This window comes from Brachionichthys hirsutus, chromosome 10 (genome assembly GCF_040956055.1).
Source record: "Brachionichthys hirsutus isolate HB-005 chromosome 10, CSIRO-AGI_Bhir_v1, whole genome shotgun sequence".
Taxonomy (NCBI): domain Eukaryota; kingdom Metazoa; phylum Chordata; class Actinopteri; order Lophiiformes; family Brachionichthyidae; genus Brachionichthys; species Brachionichthys hirsutus.
Window position 1 is genome coordinate 4,139,976 of NC_090906.1, and position 27,541 is coordinate 4,167,516.

The 27,541-nt window shown below is 44.7% G+C and overlaps 1 protein-coding gene across 1 annotated transcript; it reads right to left on the minus strand.

Annotated features, from left to right (window-relative positions):
* cpeb4b (cytoplasmic polyadenylation element binding protein 4b) lies at positions 1 to 27,541 on the minus strand. The gene is made up of 12 exons (XM_068744996.1): positions 27,127 to 27,541; positions 25,062 to 26,307; positions 16,516 to 16,606; positions 12,013 to 12,063; positions 8,757 to 8,780; positions 7,307 to 7,477; positions 7,048 to 7,137; positions 6,637 to 6,755; positions 6,382 to 6,496; positions 5,453 to 5,634; positions 3,978 to 4,250; positions 1 to 1,074 (listed from the first exon to the last, which is right to left on the minus strand). The coding sequence occupies exons 2-11, from the start codon at positions 26,256 to 26,258 to the stop codon at positions 4,023 to 4,025; spliced, it is 2,268 nt and encodes a 755-aa protein (XP_068601097.1). The 5' UTR covers positions 26,259 to 26,307; positions 27,127 to 27,541; the 3' UTR covers positions 1 to 1,074; positions 3,978 to 4,022.

Sequence of the window (27,541 nt, forward strand, 5' to 3'; positions counted from 1 at the left end):
TCACAGTTAAGATTTATTTCATTCAACATTTCACATTACAAATATTTAAAAATTATGCATACTGTTATAAATAGTTGGCTGCAAACAATTAAATAACATTAGATTTGTCTTTTTCTTTTCACTAGCACTTCTACAGACCAACTCCTAGAAATATGAACAGATCCATATAACATAACTTAATTAGAAAGGAAAATACAAAAATAGGAACTTATAAAGTGAAATGACAATAAAAATTAAGGTGATATCTTAAGTAAAAAAAAAATGCTATTAATAAATACAACAACCTTCCCATACACAGTTAAAAACTATTCAAATCTTGCCATTAAGTAACATCGTTAACAGACAAATATTTAAATATTTATTTTCCTTCAGAAAATGTGAACCATATATTGTGGAGAACAATATAGCAATTAGTAAAAACTAGACACTTTAACATATTAAAAGCTTCACCTCAAAAATATAACAAAAATCTGATCAAAATTATAAAAATCAATTATACATTCCAATTAAAAATATACCAATAAACGGCTAAATACATTGTTGACCTAATAATTACAATGCAATCAATCACAGTAGCTTAAAAGAAACAAAATAAGCAAATGAGCACAAAACCTTTAATGTTTGAAAAATAACTTCAATTATTTATATTAGTACAAATAGTTTGATTTCTTTTCTTTTTTACAAACACCAGCATGAAAAGGATTACAATAACAGTAGAAAATGACTGTGAAAAACATATTAACATCTTCTTTAATTAAATGTCTGCAATTAAAAATGGCATTTAAAGAATTACATTGCAAAGAGTCTTTATCTGGAAAAAGGTTCAAAAGAAGTATTGCACATAACAACTTGAAGTTAACTTGCAACATTTACCACATTCAAGTCTTTAAGCTCCCCTTCCTTCCAGATAGGTCTACGTAAGATCACCTCAACACGCAGCGGGGATCAGTTCTCAAGTCTTTTAAACAGTGTTCATTAGGATGCTCCGAGTCCTGCACTGCCAAATGGATTTTATAAGTGAGTTTCTGTCTTGTTTCTCGTCTTATCGCTCTGTCGTGTGCATCCTGCAGAGGTCTGCGGATTGGGAAGCGAGAAGGTCGACCATGTGGGGAAAGGACAGGGATGAGGGGGGGGGGGGGGTCTAAGGTTGTCCTTAATAACTTAATAGTTGAGAAACATTTGGTGCACACCACAACAGTTAATTTTAATAGCTAATTCATGTACTTGTCATTTTCTCTTTTTAGTCATGCATGCTAAGGATTACAATAGGTGCTAGTTGTCAAGTTCAAGAATATATATATTTATATATACTTTTTTTTTTTTTTTCAAATATTAAAATATCTAAACACCAAACATCCAATCTTGTGATACAAGATTCAGCATTTAAGCGTGAACCGAATTTTGCATTCTTATAATAAGTTACGCTCCATCTATGGAGAGGAAACCAAGACAGAAGCTACCATTTCCCAACTAGGATAGCAATGTTTAGAGATGTTAACGTCATTTTCAAATTCTTTTTTTGTTTTGCTTTTTTTTAAATTTCTCGCCATGCTGTTATTGACCAGACTGACTGGAAACATCGAGTGTGCGAAAAGCTAAGACCAAAGCGAGCGATACACTTTGGCCTCTCCTCCGATCTGAAGTCGCATCAACACAAGTGCGCACTTAGTTGTAAAGTTTCCTCAGCACTGAAATGTATAAAAAGCATAATTGAAAATAATATATATTGAAATCACTCCACTTTTTTTTCTTTTTCTTAAAATGAACATTTCCATATATGCAGATCTCTCAGTAACAAAAGTACAAAAGCTACCTTTCACAATGTGAAAAATTGAGGTATTGCAAAAAGGAGTTTCCCCATTTGTGAAAAATGTGCCTAAAATGACTGTTGGAAAAAGAAAAAATATTTAGAAAAGTAGTGCATAATAAATGTTTATATGTGCATGACAAAATAATTTAGCTAGAAAACACTGTACCAAAAATCAGCAGGCCATGTATAAAATAATCTTCTTCTTTTTTTTTTCATCTCATTTAAAAGCAAATTCTTCACAAAGTGTTTTAACTTCTTAAAATGCTCACCCACCAGACTAATGCTCAGGGTGCCAACGTGGTGCGACGGCACCGCGCCGGTATGAGGATACGCTTCTCACTAGTGTGGGTAAATCAAGTTTCTGTTCTAACTCCCTGACATAGTTAAACGTTCGGCTAGCAAGTTGCCACTGAGTGACCTCAAACGTCAAACACATGTGAGGATTACTTATACTTTTGTTATCTGAATGTGCACGTTTGACTTTCCCCAAACGCGCAGAACTACGCGAGGCAAAAGAAACGGTGCCCCTCAGCGTGCACGTTCATTTGGAGCTATTGAGAGTGTCTGCAAGTCCTGTCGGTTTTCCACTGGTGTTCTAATGGGTCTTGACCACACTGTCAAATATACTCTATATATGTGTGTGTGTGTGTCAGTGTGTGTGTTCCAAGGCCAATCTTTGGTTTGCCGGGCTTGACAGTTACGTGTAATGAACGGCATCTCTGAAGAAATGAGCGAGAAGAACAGGACACAAGAGCAAACCAGAAACGAGCTACAGTTATGATCCACAACTCCAAAGCCATCTTTGGTTCCCAAAAACGCCACTGGGGAAGAACAGAGTGAACAAAGCGCAAACTGCATGCGGGGAACGAGTGTCTGGTAGCAGAGCACACTGCAGAAACTATCTTCATTTATGCTTCAAAAACACTGGATGCTGAGTTGGACTCGCTTTCGGCAGGAGAAAGGGCCGATTTCCTCCACGACTCGAGTGTGTGCTGACGATTCAGAAATCAGAAAAGCTTTAATTGCTCCTTTCTCTCCGGGGGTGCGGAGTCAAACTTAATGTAATGGGCTGGGAGAACTGCACAAGCGCGTGCCAAAAGAAACCTAACAAAGTTGGGAATTCTCTCTCTCTCTCGCTCTCTCTCTGGGGGTGGGGTTGGTTAAGCCCATCTGTCTCTCCGGTAGCATCGAGACGCTTACGATGCGATGCTACGCTCTACTCCGGGCTTGATTACAAAAATAAGGAGGTGATGAAGTAAGTAGAAAACTGTGCCAGTCACACCACACTGCTGCACCCCTCCCTTCGTTCTGGGGGGGGGGGCGCACCATTGGTTGACGATGCTTTTCTTCCTGCCGGTCATTCTTTCTTTAACGTATTCGGCACATTAGCAGCTGAGTTTGAGGTATTGGTTTTTTGTATGTCAAAATGGAGATCAAAACCCAAATTGTACATTGCTAAAATTTTGTTGTGGTGTTCAAGTAATTATATTATTCTGAAAATCATAAAAGGAAGGTACAAACATTTTGTTGTGGGAGGGGAAATCATTTCATTCTGCTGTGGGACCCTCTCTAGGGTATTCAGATTCAGCTTTGGTTGACTAATACGGGTTTTCATATGTTGGATCTGCACTCTTGAAATTGGAAATAAGTGCACTCTTCTTCAGCAAAGTCTTTCTCAATTGTAATTTGTCCTGGAGCCTGTTGTGTTCAATAGAAAGCTTCACCACACCTCTCAGAATCAAACGGTCGATGATGAACTGTTTGTTCTGGAGATGCGATCAAAAAAATAAAAAATAAAAGCAGCTCTGCCACAAACAGAAGTTAATCAAATGACAAAAGAAGTGAATTTGTTTGGGGGCGGCTCTTAGCAAAGTCAAATTGATTAGCAGAGTACCGTATCACACCTCAAATCTTCCAATACATTTTCAATGAGTAATGAAAGTATTTCAAAAATCAAATACAAAAATAAAATCATGCCACAAATCTTTTTTTCCTTTCTGGATACATTTGGATATAATTCCAGTTTTTCTTTTCTATCTTTGAAAATATAGTTGTATATCAACTAAAAAAAAAAAAAAAAAAAAAGAATTTCAGTGAAATTAGCGTAAAGAAATCAGCAACAGAAAAGTGCATTTATTTGTACAATGATTTGCGACTCCGGCACTACCTGCCCTCCTGCCCCCCCTGTTGCCTCTCCCTCTCTGTCGTCCGCTCAGTTCCAGCGGAAGGAGATGTGGCGGGGTCTGTCGCCCCCTTCCTTCACCAGGGGTTTGTGAAACTCCCGTCCGGCACGCGAGTGGATGGCCGCCCAGCAGTACTCGCAGTAGTACTGCAGACAGGTGACGTTGGCGCAGAAGAACGGCGCAAACTTCCCGCCACAGCGAGTTCCCTGGCACTCGTCACAGAGCTGGTCGTCCAGCACGTATGGCTTCACTTCCACCTGCAACCACAAGAGGGCGCAGTCCAAAGTTAGCGAGGTTCATTTCAATGTTGCAATTATTGCTACGTTTTTCATCAAGGATTTCAATTTCGGTTCATTTAGATTTTGGTTTCACACTCCCTTTGTACTCTGCGTCATTCTCTTGGCATTGGTGTCGATAGACTGCGTTATTATCAGGCACATGACACCAAACCACAACGGAATTTGCAGAGCAATTATACAAACGACAAAACAAGTCGTGCTATTTTTTTTATGTTGTCGCTTCGCTTGATATTTGTGTTTAAATTGTACCTCTCTTGTCTTGTCCCCTTCCTCGCCATTGAATAAGAGTAAACACTACTCAAGTCGATTACAGGCAACCTTTCGCTACAACTGGGCGACTCTTTAGCTGCTGGCAGTAGCGTGAGTCACTGATTGGTTCAGCTTGCAGGTGTACCAGAAGTACTAACAGACATGACCCAAGCCGCCAACGGACAGCACCTCTCACATGGGAACACGGACCACGAGAATTAAATCTCTAACTGCAACACTCGAGTCTTTAACTCTTGTCCGTCCGCATGGAAAAGGTTTACTTCCTTCCGTTTCTGTTCTACAAAAGAGCGCCTGTTCCTGTTTTACTCATCACTAATGTTTTAGAATCTATTCGCAATTATGCATGTTGTATTTATTTAATTTAAATGGCGTTTTGAATGTTAAAATGTAATATGTTTTACGAACCGATCTGGATTCGGTGGTGAGTTAGAGACCCCCACCCTACATGACTGTGTCAAATTTCATAAACATCGGTCAATAATCAACCGAGATATTGAGGAACAGATCTTAAAGCTCGTTTGACTGGAATGTTAACGAATTCCAAACTGATCCAGAATCCAGGATCTCTTCTGGATGGTCATCAAAATCTAATCATCTGTTGCTGGTAACATTCCCAACATTTCCCAGAAATTTCATAAAGATCCGTCTGGAAATCTTTGAGTTATCTTGCTAAAAATCGGATGGACGGACAGACAAACCCACGAGGGGGGGGGGGGGGGGAAACATTACCTCCTTGGTGTTAGGAAAATATTTCTGTATATAGCGCAGTCTCAGAAAAGGCAAGGAGAATTAGAGGGGAACAAAACAGGAAGTGAGATGCGGTCGAGATAGATGGAGAAAGAAGGGGAGGCCAAAAAAAACCCACTGAGCTCTCTTTCCTTTCCACTCACCCGTTTATCGATTTCTCCATGCTGCAGCTGCACAAAGCGAGCACTGATAGCAGCAATGTAGCTCTGCTGATTAGAGAAGGCGACCCGCCCTGCTCCCTTGGGGTACTTCAGCTCCGGGTCTGTGTCGATGCCAGCGTAGCAAACTCCGCCATAGAGGCGGTCCATGATCATGGCCAGCTCCACTGCACAGGGGAGGGGGGGGGGGTCAGCGCTAACTGCACATGTTACACGCACACACTTGTTGATCTGAGATCGTAAAGTCATCAGCGAAGATGGGTTGAAGTAGAGTTTAATGAGACGTGTGGGAACAGTGTCCACTACTGACGTGGCTACAATAAATCAATACAACTCTGTCTTGTTCTGTATAATTCTTAGCAACTGTTAATAAAAGTAGTAAAGAAAAAGCAGCTGCTTTTCCCTGTGCAGACCAAGGTAGCACGTTAAATGCTCTGCAGATCGTTATGACCTTCACCACAGACGGGCGTCATCACAAAACACAGCAAATATTAACACACCACACATAGCATCACTATCAGGGTAAAGAGGAATTGAATATAGTGCAGAGCCAGGCACGACACAGAATGACTTCCTGATTGGACCGGTGTGGGTCAACGGCGATTTCACCGGCACAGCGGTCCTTTTATCTCTGCCCTCGAGCAGGCCTGACGCTTATCATCAACAGAACCGCCTCACAGAAAGCGGAATTGGGCTCAAAGCTGGAACCTAATCACGCATGAGAAGTGTGGATGTGTAATTACTGTTGCTCACGTATGATTTACAGTCGGCAACTAATCAACGCTTTGCTCTGTTGACATAATTAAAGCATCTTGTGAGCCTGTCAGCCGACATTTTGCTGCCACACAGATGGCCGACATTTTAGTTGAAAGTCGCAGACGCAGACGTAACATGAGAAAAAAATGAGGGCTTACCTGCACGGAGCGGACGAGGGACACCTCCCACAAAGATGGTTTTTCTCGGGTCCAGAGGCTGAGATCCATCCATCACAAAATCGCTATCGTTCAGGTTCCACGGGCGGATCTGGACCTGTCGACACAAAACCAACAGGTCTCAGCTCTAGAAGCGTAGAGCTGAATATGGAGTTCAGTAAAAGTCCGGGTTTCGCTGAGGTCAGTCAGCCACATCGGGGGGGGTTGTAAACAGATTAGGGGTGTGTTCCCACTGACCGGCTTGTCTTTGATGGTGGGGCTGGACACGCAGAGGTACAGCTTTCCGTCCTCCTCGATGCAGGCGTCGATCAAAGCCTGCACTGAGCTCTCATCCTGGAAGAGGAGGAAGGCGTAGCCTACGCAGAACACAGAGGAGTTATTCATGGTGCTGGGGACGCACGGGGTTAACAAAGGCATTCTGCATTCACAGCAGGAGGGAAGAAGCAAACAGAAAATTAAAGCATGGTTACACAGAATACTTCACATGAAAGCTTAAAGACAAAGCCACACACACACACACACACATTTCCAGTGGTCCTAAACGAATAAAGCTTAGAAAGTTTTGACTCAATCGCTCTTCAATTAAAAAGTATAATTACTGGATGACAAAGTGTAGAATGAAGAAGCTGCGATGACTCTGAAACTTACCTTTTGGGGGGAAATAAGATTTGCTCTCCGCTTTGTGAGGCCAGTCAACAAACAGGTGTCCAAAACGGCGAAAACTGGCTGTAATTTCATCTGGAATGACGCAAACAAAATGAATTCTTATCAACATCCTGTAAAGTTGTGCTGCAGGTGCAGCTTTCTTCTCCTCCATTCTCTACATTACATTAATAACCCTAAAAAAGCCACAAAAAAAACACACAACCGGTACGGCTCCGGGGAGAAGATCTACGAATAAGTTTACCTTCGTCGATGTCTGGGGGCAGCCCTCCAACAAAGACCTTGCGTGAGTAGCGTTCAACACGCTCGCCGTTCTGGTGTGCGAAGCAGTGTGGCGAGCCCAGCCCTGCAAGGCCCTGATCGCCACGCTCATCATCAGGAAAACCATCTTCCATGGGGAAGAGAGAGGAGTGGCCTGTGAGAGGGAAGACGTGGAGGAGAGCAGGTAAGGTTCACTTCCTGAACAGAGATCTCGAGGACAGTGACACAAACTCCACACAATCACTTTCATCTTGAAAGACGTTTCATTCACTTTTGACTGCAGTGGTTATCCACCGGCTGAGTTTTCCTGACCGCCTGCTACCATTAATGCATCGAAATCTCTTTATCAATGATGCACTGAAAGAAGTCTTTGTTTCCTATGGCACAGCTCGCCTTTAAGATTCTGCAGTGCAAACAAAATGTGTGTTTTCAACGCCAATTTAATATCTGAAGGCATGATCAAGAAAGGTGATGCTAGCATCAGGTGGAAACAGTGCAAGTGGCAGTGAAGGGTATAGAGAAAACAGATTGGAAGGTGATTATAAACTAAATTATATTAAAGATGTCTGATTAAAATAAATAAAAACAGACAAAGCAAACAAAAAAGTTGAGGGCTTTTGGGAAAATGCTATTCGTGTAGCACGGAGAGATTGCAAAGGAAAAATAAACTGAACCAAAAATGCAAGTAATCTTTCATTATGTTAATGAGCTGCTATGACTCATACACAGCCAGCGTTGCCTGTGGAGGATTGAACATGCATGCAGGTCGTCTCCAACACAGCAACTTCCCCACTGAGCAAGTCTAACTAGTTTGACATCGAACTGAGTGTGTGTGTGTGTGTGTGTGTGTGCGATGTAGAGGGTAAGCCCTCGCTGGCTTATTCCTGCTCCTATACAACATGCCCCGAGCTGCTTTATAAAGATTTATGCAAGGGGGTTAGCTTAAGCTAACAGTGTGTGTGTGTGTGTGAAAGTTTGTCTACGGCCATGTGTCAGCGATTCTGTTGCAAGTGAGTGTGAATCGCATTCAACACTTTCAATGCCTCGTTGTGTCGTTAACTTTCCACTGTACGTGACACCGACGACCGTCGTCTGGTTTGAGAATCTCGCAGGATGTGTATGAAAATGAGCAACGGAGCAAAGCAGGGTCAAGTGCAACAACAAGCACACACTCAAGGATGACGGATGCAAAAGATCACATCGCAAGCTTGGAGCAAGGCTTGACACTTAGAACAGTCGTGCAGGCAATCAATGGACACAAAGACAAGAGCTATTTAGACCTTGAATGGCATTCGTTTGACAGACAACACCCCATAGCCGATATAATTACAGCAGCACCAATCACCATAACAAAATATGTCAAAATAGTAAGACCTACGAACTTGAATTTGACGTTAGAGAAGTGACACATAATACCCATCGTTATATTTTACCTCGTCTCCTGCCATAATTCCTGGCTGCATGTGGAATAAGGACAAATCAAAGAAGAGGGTAATTATAAGTTATGCATAATATGCTGCACCAATAAAAGCAATAGGTGGTCCTGTTAATGCAGACCGTTTCCTGCCCCCCCCCCCCCCCCCCCCACACACACACACACACACACATTTAATCAGCCCTGACTTAGGATCAGCCATTAGAACTAGAACCGTGCATAACTTACATTGTTCTAATAGTGGAAAGTCTTTATCTACAGGTCTGTGTAATCAGGCTCAACTTTAGCACAACTTATCAGTTCACTCACTCAAACTGGTTGAAGGGTACGAGGAGAAAGAGGAGAAAATCCAAGGACTGACCCTTGAGGGACACCGTAGATACTAATGATAAAATATTATGACAGGATAATAAGTGATGTGCTTTACTATTCAAACCAAGCATCAAATACTACATGAAGGTCAAGAAGTACTTAAATCCACATTGGAATTGCATTTGATAAGAATGGGGGATCCAGCGCAGAAACAAGATTGAACTCCAACCGGTTTGTCACTAGAGACTAAGCTTGTCATGTGGCAGTGGTTTATCAGTCTGTTTGATCCTGTGAGTCTTTCAGAGGTAATACTGGAGCATGAACAAAGCTCAACAACAACGATTGCCCTGGGACGTCACCTCGGGCCTTTAAATCTAGTGGCATGTCACTTTTTGAGGAACTGATGGTGGACGTACCTGCAGGATTGAGCTGTCTGGCTATATTCTCATTTGCAAGACAAATCAGGAAGTCACTGAGTTAAAGCCTTTGTCGTGTGAAGAGAAAGTGAAAATTGTCATCACTCTAGCACAGGGGTGGGCAAACTTTTTGACTCGCGGGCCACAATAGGTTCTAAAATTTGACAGGGGGGCCGGACCAAGAACAGATGGATGGAGTATTTGTGGGAGCTAATATAAATGACACATGAAAGCTATTGCATTAAAGTATTTGTCCTTTTACAGGTAGCATTAAAGAGAAAAGGTCAAATGAATGAGGTTTAATTATAATACAATTTTGTTTAATGATATGATTGGACAAGCTTGGCGGGCCGGATTAAAAAGACCAACGGGCCGCATATGGCCCCCGGGCCTGGGTTTGCCCATGCCTGCTCTAGCACCAGGAGTTCAGCTGTGTGGCAATGAGGAAGGTGGTAAAATAAAACTCCAACTATGCATTGGGAAGTGTTTTGCAATTTTATGAACAATGTTCAGACTTACCTTGGCAACAGAAATGTTGTGTGTGTGTGTGTGTGTCAGTGACGTGCAGTCAGGGGAGGCGGTGCCTTTTAGATTATTATTCAATTAAAATCACTCAGTTTTCCACATTTATCGGTCAAATACTGAGAAGAGACGCGGTGAGGCAGCAGCCAGCTGAGCCTCACCATGGATTAATCAATCACTCAGCTAACTGTGCTACGTGCTATGCAGCGAGACCGCATTGCTGTCTCTGTATGCCACTATTTACTATAGCTATATGAACTACTTTTTGTGAACTGTATATGCGTAATGTGTTTCTTGTTCTGAGCAATCATAAAACAGCTGAAAGGGAGGTGAGGCACGTAGTATTTGTGCCTCATGGTAGGAGGTGCCGTGACCCCAAGGATTCTATTTGGGACTCGTTGGCTACAAAGTAAGTTACAGCTAGCGATTGTAGCTAGTAGCCAATAGAGGGGTTCGTCCTTTCAGTAAGTAGTTGCTTTTGTTCAGGAGGAGCGCCGCATGGACTTTATTTATAAGTAAAGGCATTTTTTTATTAAATGTGTGGTGGTTATATATTTATTTAAGACATGCTTTAAAGCCAACTAACAGGTTCAACAGACAACAGTTCAGTTCCCATCATGTGTGTGTACACAAGGCAATGCTCTTTACAACTCATTCCAATTCATAGTGTTTCCTTGAATCGAGCTGAAGCTGAAGCTCCTGAAAATGTGAAGAGACTGAAACCTAGACCCATTGAAAACTGAGAACGGGGAGAAGATGAAGAAAAGCACAGAGTACATAGGAAATAAATAATAATTTTTAACCCAGATAGAGCGAGAGAAAGATGTGAACGGGTAAAGATTGAAAAATAGCAGAACACTATAAATATGATGTACGTGTGAGCGAGTGAGAGGAAAACTAGAGATGAGAATCAAGCTGATAAAAAGCTGGGAGGGGGCGAGAGAAAATGAGTGAGAGATCAGGAGAATGAGGAATGAAATCTCTGTACGCTGAGGAGAGAGAGAGAGAGAGAGAGATGGTGTGCAACCTCTGAATCCTGGCTGTCCACCATCTGCCTCAGGGCTCGAGGACAAGTCCTGATCATGTGACCAGCATGTGATACAGTGATCTTGTGAGCAATCTACTGTTTATCATCCTGACCCCAAAAACCAGTCGGCAAAAGCTGCAACACGATCGATGAAAGGGGAAATGTGAACCGAAAATGAAACTTCAGTTCATCAGTGGGGTTTAATGAATTCACATTTTATATGAGGGGAATAAAACTATGAAATCCAAGCAATAGGCATAAAACCATCGTAACACAAATGTAGAGCAGTCGCATCCTAAGGGAACTTTTTGTGTGACATTCTAACCCTTAAAAAAAACCTCTGTCCACTCATCCGCTTTAATTCTTCTTAATTTATTTATCTAAGGAACCACGTCAGCAGAAACATTTGTTGGTTCAAGCTATTTCAAAGGAGGCGAGAAATAGACCATTTTTATTTCGTGCCAGCATTTACAAAGCAGAGAGGCTCTGAAGGGAGACAAAAAGCTTCGCTTGGGCTCTGTCCCAGAAAAGAAAACGCACAATGCCTCAAAATCACCAGACAAAAAAACAAGGTCATCTCACACCATCTAAATATCTCCACCTGCAGTACTTGGGACCAGTTAACTGCCAATTTAAAAAAAAAAGAAGGGAAAAACTGAGACACAACGATAGAAACTGAGTGAATACGAATCCACTGAAGAAGTACTGGCATGATTTACTGGAGGGAGGACAAATTTAGTCTCACAACAGGGTCTTACTTCTATTTCAATAAATCTTTATTTAACCTTCTACATGGGGGGGGGGGGGGGGAGGGAATTATTTTCACATTAAAGAGTTGTTGTTGTGTTTTGGGGTCTAAAATTTTTTCAGCAATTTCTTAGAAATAATTATTCAAATTGTGCATGCAAATACTCTCTGAATTTAAGCCCTGTGATGTTCGTGGCCCCTGGAAAGCCCCAGCAGGGTCCCGTACATACCGTTGAGGGGCAGAGGGTTGTCCCCTCCAGGATGAGGAAAACCCAGGCGACCTGCACAGAAAGACACAGAAAGCTTTAAGTATAGCTCAATGGGAAAACAGACAGGTGAAGGATGAGCTTGAATTATTCATATTTATCACGTTTAGACTTTTGCTCTTATGTCAGTCGATCTACAACTAAAGTAAAACTACAGAAACGGCATTCAGTGACATCACAGACAAACTGATCAGCTCTGTAGCTTGTAGTAGTTTTATGCCTGAGATGACAGTCTTCATTAATGATATATTTACTTTCCTAATGGGAAATATTTGAGCAGTTCTGCATACAGTGGGTCAATAAATGGGTTCTGAAAAGGTTGGCTTGAGCAGAACATGTTAAACATTGTGTGTTTGTGAAGGGCGCATCATGGCTGTCACAGACACATGATCACACCAGTGTTCCCAGTGCAACCCCCCCATTAAAAAAACACAGGCCTATTGACTCAAGCTCCTCTCTGCTTGGGGCTGGGCTGAACGCAGTATAGGCTGCAACTATGGGATATTTTTTTCCGATGATCAGGCTGAAGATGTAAATCGAAATAAATCTGCATCTATATTCGTTGTCATTTTGCATGCGCACGCACAACAAAATAGCATTTACAGCATTTTTTTTTTATTAATGTAACATTACATTAACATTCATTTCATCAGCATAGCCTACATTGCGTTGCAAGCACAATAACAATAATTAAACAGCCTATACGGCGCAATGCTGATGGTTAAAAATACAGGACCTCAAATATAAATGGCTTGCTGCGACTTGTTAAACACGGGCCGCTGAAGCCCACTGAAGCTCAACACCAGCAAACGTATTTTTGCATGATTTCGGGGCTCGGGAGTTAATTCAAATGATTTAGTTCAACCAGAAAGTTTTCACAGAAACGTAACTGAAAAAGAAAAACTGGAAACATAAGTGAGCGTCGTCGGTAAGGCGAGGATGAACACAGGGAGCCAGAAAAGTCTAATAACAGGGGGGGACGAGCAAATGTTTAGAGAGCTGGGCGTCTGAGGTATTATTAATATTGTACATGAAATAAATCCAAATTCAACATTTCTAGAGTCCTACAATCCAGGTGAGAAGTAGGCTGGATGAATGATGTGATATTCTGAGGCTATGCAGAAAGGAAGACGGATTCTGTGTGACGCATTTGATTTGATTCTCTCTCTCTCTCTCTCTTTGTATATGTGCCACTTTCCGGGCCCGACACACCCACCCCACATCGACGCAAATGCATGTTATGTTAAGATGCAAAACAAGCTTCAAAGTTATGCAAGGCTCGCTAGCTGCAGAGGATAATGAGATGAAAGAGCTGAAATAGTGAGGCCATTGTTGTGCGGGTACGGCCCGCTCTGCCATTGTTGCATTCCGATGCCTCGGGTCACGTTGAAATGTGCGAGTCCTTCCTGCACATCTCGCCTATCGAGCCGCTCCGTAGAACTCAGAGACCCGCAGGAAGCCGGGACTGGCCACCCGCGACTTTGGGAGCTAAGTTTCTACACCAACGAGGATTTACATGCGTTCCAGGACACTTATAGTAGGACACTTATGTATTACAATATAAGGTCGCTCTCTCCATTGTCATGGTTCACGAGCAGGGTGGTGTGTGTGTGTGTGTGTGTGTGCCCCCTTGTCTGAACGCCCGGCACGGTAACATAGCACATGCGTGCAGGCACACACACACTAGGCGGCGTTGTGTTGTGCATGTGCGGTGGCTGAACAGAGGGCTCCTTTCTCAGTCAGGACAATGCTAGAAGCAATTCAAAGGCACTTCCACCATCGACATCTTTCCTCAACTGTTCTCTGGCTTCACTGGCCTCACTTTGGCCTCACTCTGCCGCCAAGAGACAGTTGCGCTCTGATTATATGTATCTGAATGTGTTCGTGCACACATAAAAGCCATGTTCATGCTATGTGCGTGTACGTGTGCGTCTAAGCGTGTGCCAGAGAGCAGGCGAGGGCAGCCGTGCAATTAGGTCTGAGAGCAGTGAACGCTCAAAGAATATGAGCTGTAATTATATTTTTCTGATTTACTTTGCTGCGAGGGAAAAGGGAATTGACTTCGGTTGCTGCCGCTGCACTCGGCACGCCATTGTGCAAGTCCTGACTATAATTATGAAAACAAGGAAATGGTGGAATAATCCTTTTGTAGCAGGTCGAGGGCTGAAAGAGCAAAAAAGATGAGGAATACGGGACGGGATATGGCGTGATGCATCTTGGGAAAGCAATAAAGGGACACTGGGTAAAAACGATTTATTTGTTATATCGCAGATAAACCAGCCAAATGAGCATTTTTCATATTCGAGTCAGTCGGGTTCCACGTTACTTGTGCTCGACTTACTCAGAGCGCATACCTCTGAACAATCCCGCACGTCTGTTTGCTTTTCCACGCCCACGCCCCACCCCTGGCTCCGGAGTTCATGGAAATTGATTTCAGTGCTCATCAAATGTACTTTAAATTCAAGGGAAATTAATTTTAAAAAGAAATTCCGCATCTGCCAACTTCATCCAGATAAGAAGCAGAATGTATTTGGTTTTATTTCCTGTCCCGCGGGGCCAACATCACATCAAATTTCTTGGAAATCCATCCTGTAGTTTTCGTGTAAGCCTGCTGACAGACAGACAAACAAACAAACAAGCAATCCAACAAAACCACCCAATGGGCAAGTTTGTGGTTTCCAGCTCTGTGCCGGCACGGCTGGAACAAAGACACCAGACACGTGGCTAATAAGCTCAGCCTTTGTCTTCCCTTCATACTAATGTATAGAGATAGGATCGATTTTGGTAAATCATTAAAACATCAGGCCACAGCTGGATGTGACTAAGCCCAGTGGGTGAGAAGCTAAACTAGGAGCAAGGTGATGGGAAAATATCAGGAGCTCAGACTCACCTTGTTTGGTATTAAACACCTAAAAATGCGTTCCTTTGTGGGTTTCTGGCTCTTAGCTGTGTGATGACCTAAAAAAGACGGCCGTCTATTCGGCATTATTAGATGAATTCTTGTGATGCGATCAAATAGGGAGAGATTCTGCTCTCAGTTCGGACCCTAGTCTATAAGTGAAGGCCCAGGCTGTCTTTCCTGAAGGTTTGCTTCTTTCTAAATGATCCCTAGCAGACTCGCTGCGACAACAAACACTTCCCTTGACCTAAAAGCTGATATTATCCAAAGACGTTTCTGCCACATAAGCACTCCTTATCTATAATTCTATAATTGCTGCCTAAACTACACCCTAAAACAATAAACCACGCTGGCACCTGCATTCAAGAAAGCGTTTCTTGGTCAGCATCGACTCGTGCTGTCACGCAATAACAGACACCGGCTCATCTCTGTCAGTCAAAGACAGCCCGTGCCCAGTATATGCCTACTGTATGTCCCAAAGAAGAGACGGCTCTCTCTCTGATCGTGACCTCAATGAAGGGAAAGCTTATTGCAGCACGTCTATATTAGGCAGCAGTTTGGCTCAACCTCAAACTAGCAGGTGGATGGAAACATAGTAATCACCCCATTCGTAGAGCGCATGAAAAAGCAGGAACGCAGGTGCGTGAGAGACTGATGCCTCCTGGCTTGCTCAAACATGGACGTCCGGTCTCCAACAGTCTACGTGTGATGTTCATTGTGTTGCGCGTTTGTCCTTCTCGTTCTCATGACTAAATTGGACACACTCTTCTTAAACTTACCAAATGCGTTTCTCTGGGTTTTAAATTTGTTTGTTCGAAGAATTCCAACTAAAGTAGGCTTGTTCCTCGTATATCTATAACTTTAAAGCGTCTTAATGCCTCCGGAGACGGAGGTGATGTAATCGCCAGCGATTGTTTGTCTGCCCATCCGCCCGTCCGTCCGTCTGTCTGTCTGTTAGCAAGATAACTCTTGGGATTTCTTTGGGAATCGCTGCAGCTGGAATCAAGAGCCCACTACTTCTTTTCAGATCAGGGAGGGAGACCTGCCGCCTCTCTCAAAAATCATCCCTTAAATACGAAGCCTGAGCTCCCACAGAGTTTCTCTGAATCTCCAATGGCGGGGCTGCCACAGCCGAGATAATTAATGGAAAAGGCTGCTCTTTCATCATTTTTCCTCTGAACACAGAAGAAGAGACGTGATGTCTGGTTGTCTGACCTGCGAAAGCGTCTCTGTTGAAGTGAGGCATAAGAAGTGTGACGGTGTGAGCAGCTCGCGGCTCTTCGAGGCCAATCGGACGACATGGAGCAGCACACTCATCAGTATCGCGTGTTTTATTTCAATTTACAAACGGGGCGGGTGGCGCTACAATTCATTTTATATGTTGCAGACATCAATGCAAGTCTAAAAGAGTTGACAGGAATTGTGCTTTCACGTAACATGATATGCACCATGCACCACATTTCATGATTATTTAATGAGTCTCTCGATGTCGAATTTGAATATGGCAAAAATATTCTTACTTCAGCCGAGTGCGGAATGAAAACTAGCGTGAAGGCCAACATCGTCACCTTTCAGAGTGTCCTGCTCGGCCCTCATGATGTCGATCAGGGAGCTCTCTAGCGTGTTCATGTTGAAGCTGTCAAACGCCCTGGTGCGATCCTAGAGAGAGGAGAGAGAATGGGAGGAACTCCGTTTAATTTCCCCCCCCGGACACATTTCAACAAGGCAGACAAGGCTTTTCCATCGGCCAGCTGGGCAGGTGTAGCACACACTGTTTCCTCTTTGCATATCCACAAATCGAGAGCATCGAAGCACATGATGGCACAGTACAGACAAAAAATAAAATAAATTAACTTAAATCTCCAGTGATTCCAGCAGCATATTCAGCAAAATAAAAAAGATGCTTGACTTTTGCACATCTCAGGTTTTGCCTTTCTATTCACCCAACTGCATTTCAAATGCATGAGCGTGAGACGGAGTCGAGTCACACAAGAACCTGTGGATTGAACATCATTTCTTCTGCAGGGTTTTTTCATCGACTTAATTCTCAGCACACGCAGCCCGTTGTGAGTTAAACCTGTGATAGTTTACTGACTAACTAAGCCGTGAGGTCCAGTCAGGCAGCACAAATGGCTGAAAGGTGCAGCAGAACGGAGCAGGAGCGAGTCTTGACAGCTTTGTCATCTGCAACAAGGAACACCTTCAGCATACCAACCATGCTGGAAAGATTTGTACACAAAATATGCACAAACACGCACACACGCATACGCAAAGCGTCACGCTGATAAGACGTCTGTCCGGACTCCGCCTAACGAAACAGGCGGTCGCTGACAACAACTTCAACAAACTGATCAAGGTGTTTGACTCCCTTCTCCAAAACAACCATGGATCAGGCCAGCAATGCTGCTGAAGCCATCATGAAACGCACATCTTTAAGTCTGCAGTTGGCGCCCAAGGTCGCCATCACACGATTATCCATCTGTCACATTTTTCCAGCCAGATGTTGACCTTTTAAAAAAAAAAAAAAAAAAAGATCTGCTCCTCATTTAAGTGTTCCGGGCCTCACGCGGCACAAGGCCTAAGACTCCTCTGGCTCGACACGGTTGTCCAAAGAGCTGCATCTCACCATTAATGGGTTTATTTCCAATAAATGTGCTTTATTTTTTTGTGCAGCCATTAAAAAGGCAAAATAACATTTGATATTTGCATTGTATCAATCTCAGCAACAACGATTAGCATCAGACAATAAAGATGATCACGAGTAGATTTCAGGTAAATGCTGACATGCATTTGAAATGTTAGCATTTTAGCAAGCAAGTAAAAATAAATAGTAAAATAATTAGGACAGAAAAGGAGGACCTGCCCTTTAAACATATAGGCCTGTAAAAAATCCATGCATGAAATTGTTACTCAGATTATTTTAACAAAATGCTAACCTGGAAAAGACCCACAATAAAGTTCACATATCGATATATAAGGGGTTAAAATAAGCGTACAATCGTCACGATAACCCTAAACATGCCTGATAAGGGACAGACTTTACACAAGAATTGCCCAACATGTCTGTCAGCCTGGACGTAAGCCATTTGTAAAGTCAGTCTCGCAGTTATTCCATTCAATACGTCGTCTTTTAAACAAATACGAGAGACAAACCGACCGATCAGCGACCATTTTATTCATTTTGCGTGATCGGCCAATTCCAAGATATGAAACCGATCTTATCCACTGATCTTATCTACCTTCACAAAGGTCTGAGAGTCAGCCGCTGTCCCCCTCCTGCTCCGCCATGACATCACTGACAGGCCCGCCTACTTGCACGAGCCTATCGCTCTGCCCCCTGCACAAGCGTTAAAAGCTGGCTGGACATGTAGAAAAAAAGAAGAAGCCTGTCTGGTGAAAAAGCAGAAATGCTTTTTGTTAATGCTAAAAAAAAAAAAGCCACTAATGTACAAGAGACTGCAACAAGTCTGTGCAAACAATGACCTGTGCCATGTTAATTCTTGTTACCCGATGACTTGTGAAAATGTTACACATGCTGCACGATTTTTTTGTAGAATAGTTTTAGGCATTTTGTCTTTTTGTCCTACAAGAAAGAAAACCAAAAACTCAGGACACCTTATTGGTGGTTTAGGTTGTTTTGTTCGTTTGTCCTGTAGATGCTTGTCATTTCCTTTTATTTGTAAAATAAATACTGCAGTGCACCTTATTTTTGGGTGAAAGGCTCGAAGCAGGTCTGCAGGGTAACCTGTTGCACAAGTTTTGTTTGTGTTCAATAAAGTCAGACTGGAACATTGAAGGAGTGTGCGGTCAGTTATTTAAAAAAAATCAGAATCGGCAGGTCAGGCTTTTTAAAGATCGGTGATCGACCAGAAAATTGAAATCGGTGCAGTCCTAAATACAACTATTCCTAACCCCTCCAGTGTGTATTCATTATCCGGTTACCATGTCAAACTAAAGGTCAATGTCTGTGGAGAACTGTCCGACAGCAAAGCCCCCTCAGCCAAAGCCCAAAGAACGATTAATACGCCATGAACTCTGTGTCGATGGGTTCAGACAAACAGCCCTGCGTTTGTGAACCATATGACAAAGGGTCAGTCAGGCGTGCAACTCACGTTTCCATCGGCTGTCTGGTTGCCTCCAACGGTTCCAAAAAATTCAATCGCTCCTTTAAGATCTGATCAGGCAAAGAGGCCGGTTGGATGTCTGCCAATCTCGCTGGAGAAATGGCCCAGCTTTCCCGGCTGCAGCCAAAATCTCTTACCAGCTTTCTGCCTGGTGTGGATTTCCCCAAGGACTGAAGGGAAAACAGGCAGCAGGGTAAGAAGGACACGCCCAGTGGCCCCTCAAAACAAATAGCAACACTGGGACACAGGCCAGATTACGCTGACCAATTTCCCATATCCGCTTCGATGTCTAAGGTGAACTTGGGTATTGCTTTATGTCAAATAATGATCTAAAGGGAGGGTAAGCAAGAAAAACTGGTTGCCGTGGGATGCGAGCCCACTGGTGATCACAGGAAATGTTTTGGACGCTGAGATCAGCTCTTGCTGCTTTTGCATTACTAAACTCTAGTAAATGTATTGTGCCGTCTTCCCTAGTACAGTTATATTCTGTTCTACTGCAGGATGGTCCGGTAATATTGTTCCAGGCGAAATGAGACTCATTCTGCGGCGAAGGCAGACTCCGTCCGGCGGGCGCGAGGTCTGGACAAGCATCGCCCGGGAGAAGTGTCGACAGATTAATCCCCAAAACGCGCATCCTCCTCCTCGCAACTGGCCGGCTGACCAGCGAGGTACTCGTCTCTGGCAGATTGCAGGGTTGGCACGAATACACACAGTCGGGGGTCGCCTGTCACAAAGCACTCGTCGAAGATTTCCACACAAGAAGACACACAAACTGCATGTTTATCTGTAGCTTGTAAGCCACAGGTATAAACTTAGGTGACAATACCTGACATATATTTTTTAAAAAGGCGCCAGTGATACGCGTCATAAAAACAAATACACAATGATCTTATACTGCCAGTCAATAAAAAGCATGCTGGGCTGATTTGCATTCAGCAACACGCCCTGCAGCAAGTCTTGTGGCTATTTTTGAATATTTGACCCTGAATCAACAAACGTGCGCTGAGCTGAGCTACACACAACAGGGCGCTTCAGAACTGGAGGTTTATTCCATATCATTTTTGAAGCGTTTAGTCCGCATTCACAAATTAGTGTCCTGGTAATGTATATACAGCAGTACAAATTATAAATATGCTATACAAAATAGCTACTGCCTCTGTAGTAGGTGAATGGAAAAGGCTACTTAGCTAATGCAGGTTACGACCCTGGAACTGTTCAAGTGTGACAGAAACAACACTTGCATCAAAAATTGACCTGAAAGTTTGCAGCAGCCTCTCAAGTCTGAATAGGATGCAATCTAAAGCGCCATTAAACAAATGGGGCGACCTCCATGACATGAAGGTGAATAGTAAAGGATGAAATACAGCATGCCGAGTGTCATTCACTTAGACATCAATCTTCTGTGTCAGCTGCCCATGAATTTGAAATGGGCGGCGGGGGGGGGGGGGGGTGAATGAATGGGTGCAATACGAGTTTATAGGTCTTTAAAAAGGATGGACATGGTTTTGATCTTCAATTACACACACGTGAGACAACAGGCCACAGAGAGGAAGCCCAAATCAAAGAAGGGAAGGGGGGAAATGGCAGTTGAAAGAAAGAGGGTGACGGAAAGAGAGCAAGGGGGAGCAGTGAGGTAATGCAAAGCAAAAGGTGAAGAAAGGAGGTCGGGAAAGGGAAGCGGGTCGAGCTTCTGAGGATTGTGATTCGGTTTCTTCCTGGTCAAACTATTTCAAAGAGCAGCAGTGACATTAAACACTCCCAACTGTCAAACAACTTATTACCCTGCACTGGCTGATTTGCTGTGTGTGTGTGTGTGTGTGTGTGTGTGCGCATCGGAGCTAGAACACAAGTGGGGGGGGGGGGGTCCAGGAGTTTCTGCGCTACCTGTTGGATTAAACTGAACTAACTCCTTTCATGGTAGGAATTGAGTTTGGCTAAATACAACATGACCTTTTCCACATGCCTTCTGATTCGCCTTTGTTCCCTTGTTTAGCTTCATGGTGAGAAGACAGGGACCAGAGACTGACCCGGGCTGTGGACGCATGGTTGGTGCACGCATGTCACCTTTCTTCCCGTGTCAGGGCATCCCGTCGAGGGTGTGAGAAGGGGCACAATGAGGCCGTATGAGCAGCAGAGCTATGCGCTAGCCAGCACGGCTCAAGTCTCTCATTAGTCTAAAGCCACATTTCCACTACGTAGCGCCGGCTCTACTGGTCCCGAGAACGGTGCCGTCGCTCGTTTTCCATTACAGGGAAGCAGCACCTCGGGGTGGAAGGATATTGCACAGACAAAAAAAAAAGCCCTGGTGTAGTGCTCTATACACACACACACACACACACACCTCATGACCCTCTCATTAGCTATAAAAGAGCGGAACGTCTGCACATCCTCAACATAGCCGACAGAACCTGAGCGTCATAGCGCCTCTCCAAAAATCTTTACTCTCTGGAGGAGATTTTGAAAGAGCCAACTAGTACCCTGACAAGGATATGAGCTTTTAATTACGCAACGTGACCCCCGCCCTTCAGAATGGACGTCTCACACCAAGCGCAGCTCTGACTATCACGCCAACAATGACTTTCCTAACTTCCCTAAACACCGATCAGGCGACCTTTCAGACGAGACACTGAACAGAGATCGCATATTTAAGTCGGTCAACGGGCAACGCAACATTTGCTTCCCTTGCAGGCACAGAGGCGGTGGTTTCATAACGCGCCTTCATGTAATAGCACTATAAAAGGCTGCAGCGTATCTAAGCTACACAAACAGCGAGGAGGGAGCCGTTACCAGCGGTTACCCAAGTCCCTTACTGAGACAATATCCTGCCCCGGCTTACCCCCCAGCAGGCCCGGCAGCTCGCCTGCCCACATTTATCGGCCTCAATCTGCCAAGTGCACCTGACACAGGAAACTGACCTCGACCTTTCACAGGTGAGGAAATAGAGAACAAGTAATAGTATACTTTCAGGTGCTCTGAGCCCCCCTCTCCCCCATTGTCCAAAGGCAGGTGGGTTCGGTTCACTTTACAGTATGCGTCCTGACCCATGATCGGCCAAGCGACCTGTCCAGGTTCTAACCCTGCCGTCTCAGCTGGGATCGGTTCCAGTCTCCTGCAGTCCCTCCAGGATAAGGATGCACAAGTAAGGGGCCGATGGACAGAAACAAGAGAAGAAGAACAGCGAGACAACGTCCTGGCCTAACCCTACCCCCCCGTGTGTGTCATGGTGCCGTTACTGATGTTCATTGGATGAAATACCTGCTAAATGCTGTGCATACTTGTGCTCAAATGGCGAGGGCTCCTCGCCTCGAGCAGCAAACCGCCGTAACGCACGCGAGCGTCTCGCTGCTCCTGTCTGCCGAACAGCATTAGCAAACCGATTGAGCAGCAGAACTCTGAGGCAAAAGCTACTGACCATTAAACTATTGTGTTCAAATGGAAACTACGTGAGGAAGTTGGAGGAAGCTCACAGAAGACAGACATTTCATAAAGCAGGTCCTCGTGAGGGCCGGGAAGTCAGACGAGTCGGAGGAGCTGTGGTATTTATATCACCAAGCCTCGGCGGCGGGGGGGGGGGGGGGGGGGGGGGGGGTTGTCTAAAAGCAACGTGTGACATCAGTCATCTGAAGAGTGTGTGACCATGACAAACAGCATTCTGGGGGTTTTTTTTATTATTTTTTGAGGAGCTTTTGTTCTTGGTTTGAAGAAAGAAACCGACGAGACGCTGACTTAATGGCCAACAGCTCTTTCAGAATGATTTGCACCGAGGAGGCGTCCTGACAAATAAACTTGACACTTGGCTGCCTGTGTAATAATTTAACAGTGGTTTCCATGGTGACGTCTTTAACGCTGCAAAGTGATCCCCATGCTCAAAATACAATATTGCATTTTTATATTTTTTTCCTTTTCCCAATTACAGGAGGTGAAACGACATCAGACATCAGTTCGGAAATGCAAAGACATTACGTTTGTGAGCAGGAAACAAACGCCTCTCTTACAACAAACGCATTTCCAAAGCGTCTGTGGCGAACGCTTCCTAGTAGTCGCAATATTTACACGCAAAAACAGCCCGTTAGCACCAATAAACACAGTGGAGATACTCCTTGATTTATGTGTCCTTGCAGTATCAAGAGGCCAAGAACATAGCCCTAGCAAAGCAGAGCAGCATACTGCACTTAGCAGTAATGCTAGATTTAGCGTAACGCCGAGACAGAAGGGACGCTCCGCTGCACGAAACGGACAGAATCGCTAATCAGATGAAAAGGAATTAGCCAAACATAACTAAGTTCCTGTTCCATCAACACGCTGCTTTTATCTCGGTCTTGCCGTGATCTTTGAATTTAAATGTGATGCTTTTTAAAAAGGTTGACCTTTACAACAAAATAATTCCAACAGATATTAAGTCCTAATGATTCACAGGTCAGATGTGAGCCTGAGCCTGTGCGCATAGCAACAGTAATTAAAACGGTCAACTGATGCTAAATTGTTGCCTTATTCTGTAAAATATACCCCAGACAAGTCAGGACATGTCAGAACAACGTCTGCACTGTTTGGTCTGTGGTTCATTGTGAGTCAACAAGTACGTATGTGGAGCTGAAGCAGCACTCAGGTCCGGTCACAGTGTTCATTACTATGTAATTACTATCCTGACATGTCGTCATCAGTGCAACAGTCCACCTCGCCACCCTTTGTCCTGAGCATCCGTCACAAGCGATACAATCCAGCTTTCAACGCTCTACGTGTATATATACACAACAACTACAAGTAGTTGTGCCTTCTGACATTTAGCATTCGGTACAAAGCCTATACGAGTGGTTTCCATAGAAACTTGTTCAAGGTGACTCTGGAGGCTTGTCATGTTTTCTGCATCATATCTCCCAACACCTAGATTCCAGCTTCACCAGCCTTTACACAGAAATTAGCCACTAGAAATCTTTGTTTCAAATTAAGATTTTCAAATTAAGATTTTCTAATTTTCCATTGTGGAATTTTTTATGAAAATATTTTTTTTAAGTGACACAATTGGAGGTGATTATTGGAAGAATAATCAATTTTTTAGGAGACATGGGTCCGGGAGGGGGGGCGGGGGCATCAGATTATTCCTGTAGAAAACATCATCGGTAAAATAGCAATGCTACTAAGCAGATAACGTAGTCATGGCTACCCAGAAGTTGAGGAAGACAGTTCCTGGGTAGGGGGGGGGGGCAGAGGTTACGTGCAGCACTTAGAGAAACCTTTCATCAGACCTACAGACCTCCCCTCCCTTCACCACTGCCTCCTTGCAACATCCGACACAATCGTGAGCTGGAGCGGATCAATAAAATGGCTGCATCTCCGAGTTCTCTTTACCGCTTTCAAATCAGTCTCCCGGCGCAGTCTTCCCCGTGTGCAGACCCACGACCAAACCGACTGTGAAAAGGATGGCATCTTGGAAATGAATAGCTGGGCTGTTCGTCAAACAACAGTGTGGGTGCCATTTTCTTTTTGCTTATTCATTCAGAAACAAATCCCAAATATGTCACTAATATTTAGAATTCGCCTTCCGTCATTTCTTATGCCTGTTCTCCACAGACTCGCTGACGTTACCCATTTCTAACCTCCTCACTTACATATTATTCTCCCCATCCATACATGATGCCACCCCCCCCTACACACACACACACACACCCTCACTCTTCCCTCCGCCTTCCCATCTTGGCTATGTGGCACACAACGCTGCCCTCTGCAGAGACACATTAGTCATCATCCGGGACATACAGCTGTGGAAGTGGGGAACCCAAAGACGTATACCTAAGGTAGCGCATTAAAAAAAATATATATATAATCAAACTCACATTTAATCAAAAAGAAGCACCTACTGCAGACAAAAAATGCATGACACAAAAGGAGACGAAAACACAATTCATTCAGAAAAAACATTAGAGGTAGTGAAATTAACCTAAATGTAGAATTAAAGGTGAAATAAACAACAAGATGATGAAAGGAGAACTGACCTGAAAGGGAAAGATGTCACTGCGGCCGACGCCGTCGTCCATCCAGGACTTGGGGTTGAAGCCGGCGGGGCTGTTCCGAGGGTACTTCTGGGACGCCACGTGGTTGTTTGGGAAGGTCTTTTTCAATGGGGAGATGGAGTTGATGGGTGTCATGCCGCCATTCAGCCCACGGCGATAATCTCTGCCCTGGGATCCTCCCCACCCGCCACTGCCATAGCCCCCACCGGGACTCCAGGAAGTGGAGGAGCCAGAGGAAGGAGAGGGGCTCTGATAGCTGGCTGGACCCCAGGGGGACGGGGGCTTGTTCAGGCTGTTGGATAAATGCGGCAACTGGCTGAAAGCCGGATTCCTGTGCGGAAAGGGGGGCGGCGGGTGGGGAGAGGCTGGGGAGCGCCGATGTTGCTGGTGTTGGTTGTGGGGGTGTTGGAAATGAGGGTGTGGCGGGGGAGCCGGGTGGTGCTGGGACAAGGCTGTGGCTGGTCCAATCTGGGGGGAGAAGTTCCCCCCGAACCCTGGGCTGACATGGTGAGAGAAGTTCTGGAACAGCAGGGGCCCGTTGTTGGCAGACGCCGGGTTGAAGAAGCTGACGTCCTCATTGATGATGGTTGACGGCGCTGGAGGGATGGCAGCTGACCAGTTGTTGAAGCTAGCGAGTGATGACGAGGTTGCACTGGACTGGACCGGGCCGGCCCCCCCGAGACCAGACGTCTCCTGGTAGTCGAAGCCGGTCAGGACGGGAGACTCGAGACGGAGCTGCTTCTCCTTCCCGTTGCTTCCTTCGGACGCGCCACTGTCCGCCTTGGCTTCCTCTGACCGGGCCTTTTCCAGTTCTGAAATGATCCCGCCGCCGCCGCCGCTTCCACCATCCTGGTGATTCCCCGGAGACAACTGCTGCTGCTGCTGCTGCTTTTCTTGTGTTTCTTGTATTTCCTGTTGCTGCTGTGCTTTGGGCTTCTCTGGGCCCCCCAGGATTTCGTCTTGCACGCTGTTGTGAGCGGCAGAGCCGGGGAAGAGCCAGGGAGATCCTCCCGCGGTGCCATTCCCTGCAGCTGCGGTGCTGTTTATGAAGGCGGCGGGGCTCTGCGACACATTTTGGTGGTGGTGAGGGGGCTGCAGATGCGGGTGGATTCGGACCGGGAATGCAGATTTGTTGCCAGTGTTGTTTTGAACTAGGACTCCAAACCCGTAATCCCCCATTTGTTTTCTTCCCCCCACGCACAAAATGCTATCCCGTGATCGCTCGGTCCTATTGAGAGAAGAGCACACAGGATTGACATGTACTGAGTTAGCAGTCTGTCGCTATTGTTCCGCTATAGATCAAGGGATTTAGATGCAACTGTGTGACGGCCATTCACATTTTCTAATGACAAGGAAAATCTTTTTCTTTTTCTTTTTTTTCTGATGGGTGTTTTATTCCAGCAAATGATTCCTAGAACTATATTATAACACTGTTATAAATGAACTCGTTCTAGCACTAAAAATAAAATACACCCATCAGTGAAAAAAAAAAAAACTCAACCAGTTGACGTTACATCTTTAGCCAATTATAACCCCGTGACGTCGACAGCTTATAAATCCACAGCTGACCTGCTGACAAGTCACCGATTTCGATCTGTCGCGTCGAACCGACGCGTTTTCCCCAAATCCAGAGACGGATTCCTCCCGCAAACCAGCAGACAGACAAAGCACGACCCGCAGCGTGACCTTTAAACGGAGCGCAGTAACAAAATAGATCAAGGAACGCCGAATATATGAAGAGTAAACCATTCGACCTTGTTTGACAGCTGTCAAGAGTCCATGGAGAGTCCACCCTGAAAACGCGATCAGATCTCAGACGAGTCAAACGCTCGTTTACTGCCATCGAATTTAATGGTTTCCTGCGTATTACACGATTAATTATTTTACACTTGAGGCAACTGTCCCGACAGTCAATCGGAGAAACCGGACACGTTAGCTGAAAAGCTATCTCTCGCTGCTAACGTTAGCTAGCTAGCTATCTGAGAGTTAGCGCAAATGCTAGCTAGCCGAACAGCTTCCAAGCAGGCAAAAAAAAAAAAAATGTCACCTTATGATCACCACCTTCGACCCTCGGCGATGTCTTTGTCCAGATCCTTCGCTCGGGGCAAGAGCAAGGCGGGTGTCCTTGAGAAAATAGTCCGCCGGGCGAACGGCTCTCGGAGGCGATATGAACGCTGACTCGCACAGTGCCGTCGGTCAGCTTTTTTTTTTTTTTTTTCCTCCCTTCTCCTGACGTGTCCTGCCTGCTCAATGACACAGCTCCGCCGCTGCCGCTGCCTCTAAACCGGACCGTGGAGCCGAAGGAGCGTCTGTTAACAGCGTGACACGTCAATCTATCCGCGGCTCTTTCACAAGCTCGATTCGGTCGGTTGTCTGATTTCAGTATTTTTTGTTATTTTTTTTTGATGAGCTGACTTTGCTACAGATCCAACCGAGTCCCCGCGGTGCTTCTTGGTTGCCCC

Bases quoted from the DNA above. Each gene is read 5' to 3' on its own strand.
- cpeb4b (XM_068744996.1), bottom strand. From the start codon at position 26,258: ATGGGGGATTACGGGTTTGGAGTCCTAGTTCAAAACAACACTGGCAAC. The intron at 16,607-25,061 runs GTCAGTTCTCCT...TCCTCTCTCTAG, and splicing joins GTGACATCTTTCCCTTTCAG to GATCGCACCAGGGCGTTTGA. The intron at 8,781-12,012 runs GTATGTACGGGA...TTCCACATGCAG, and splicing joins CAACCCTCTGCCCCTCAACG to CCAGGAATTATGGCAGGAGA.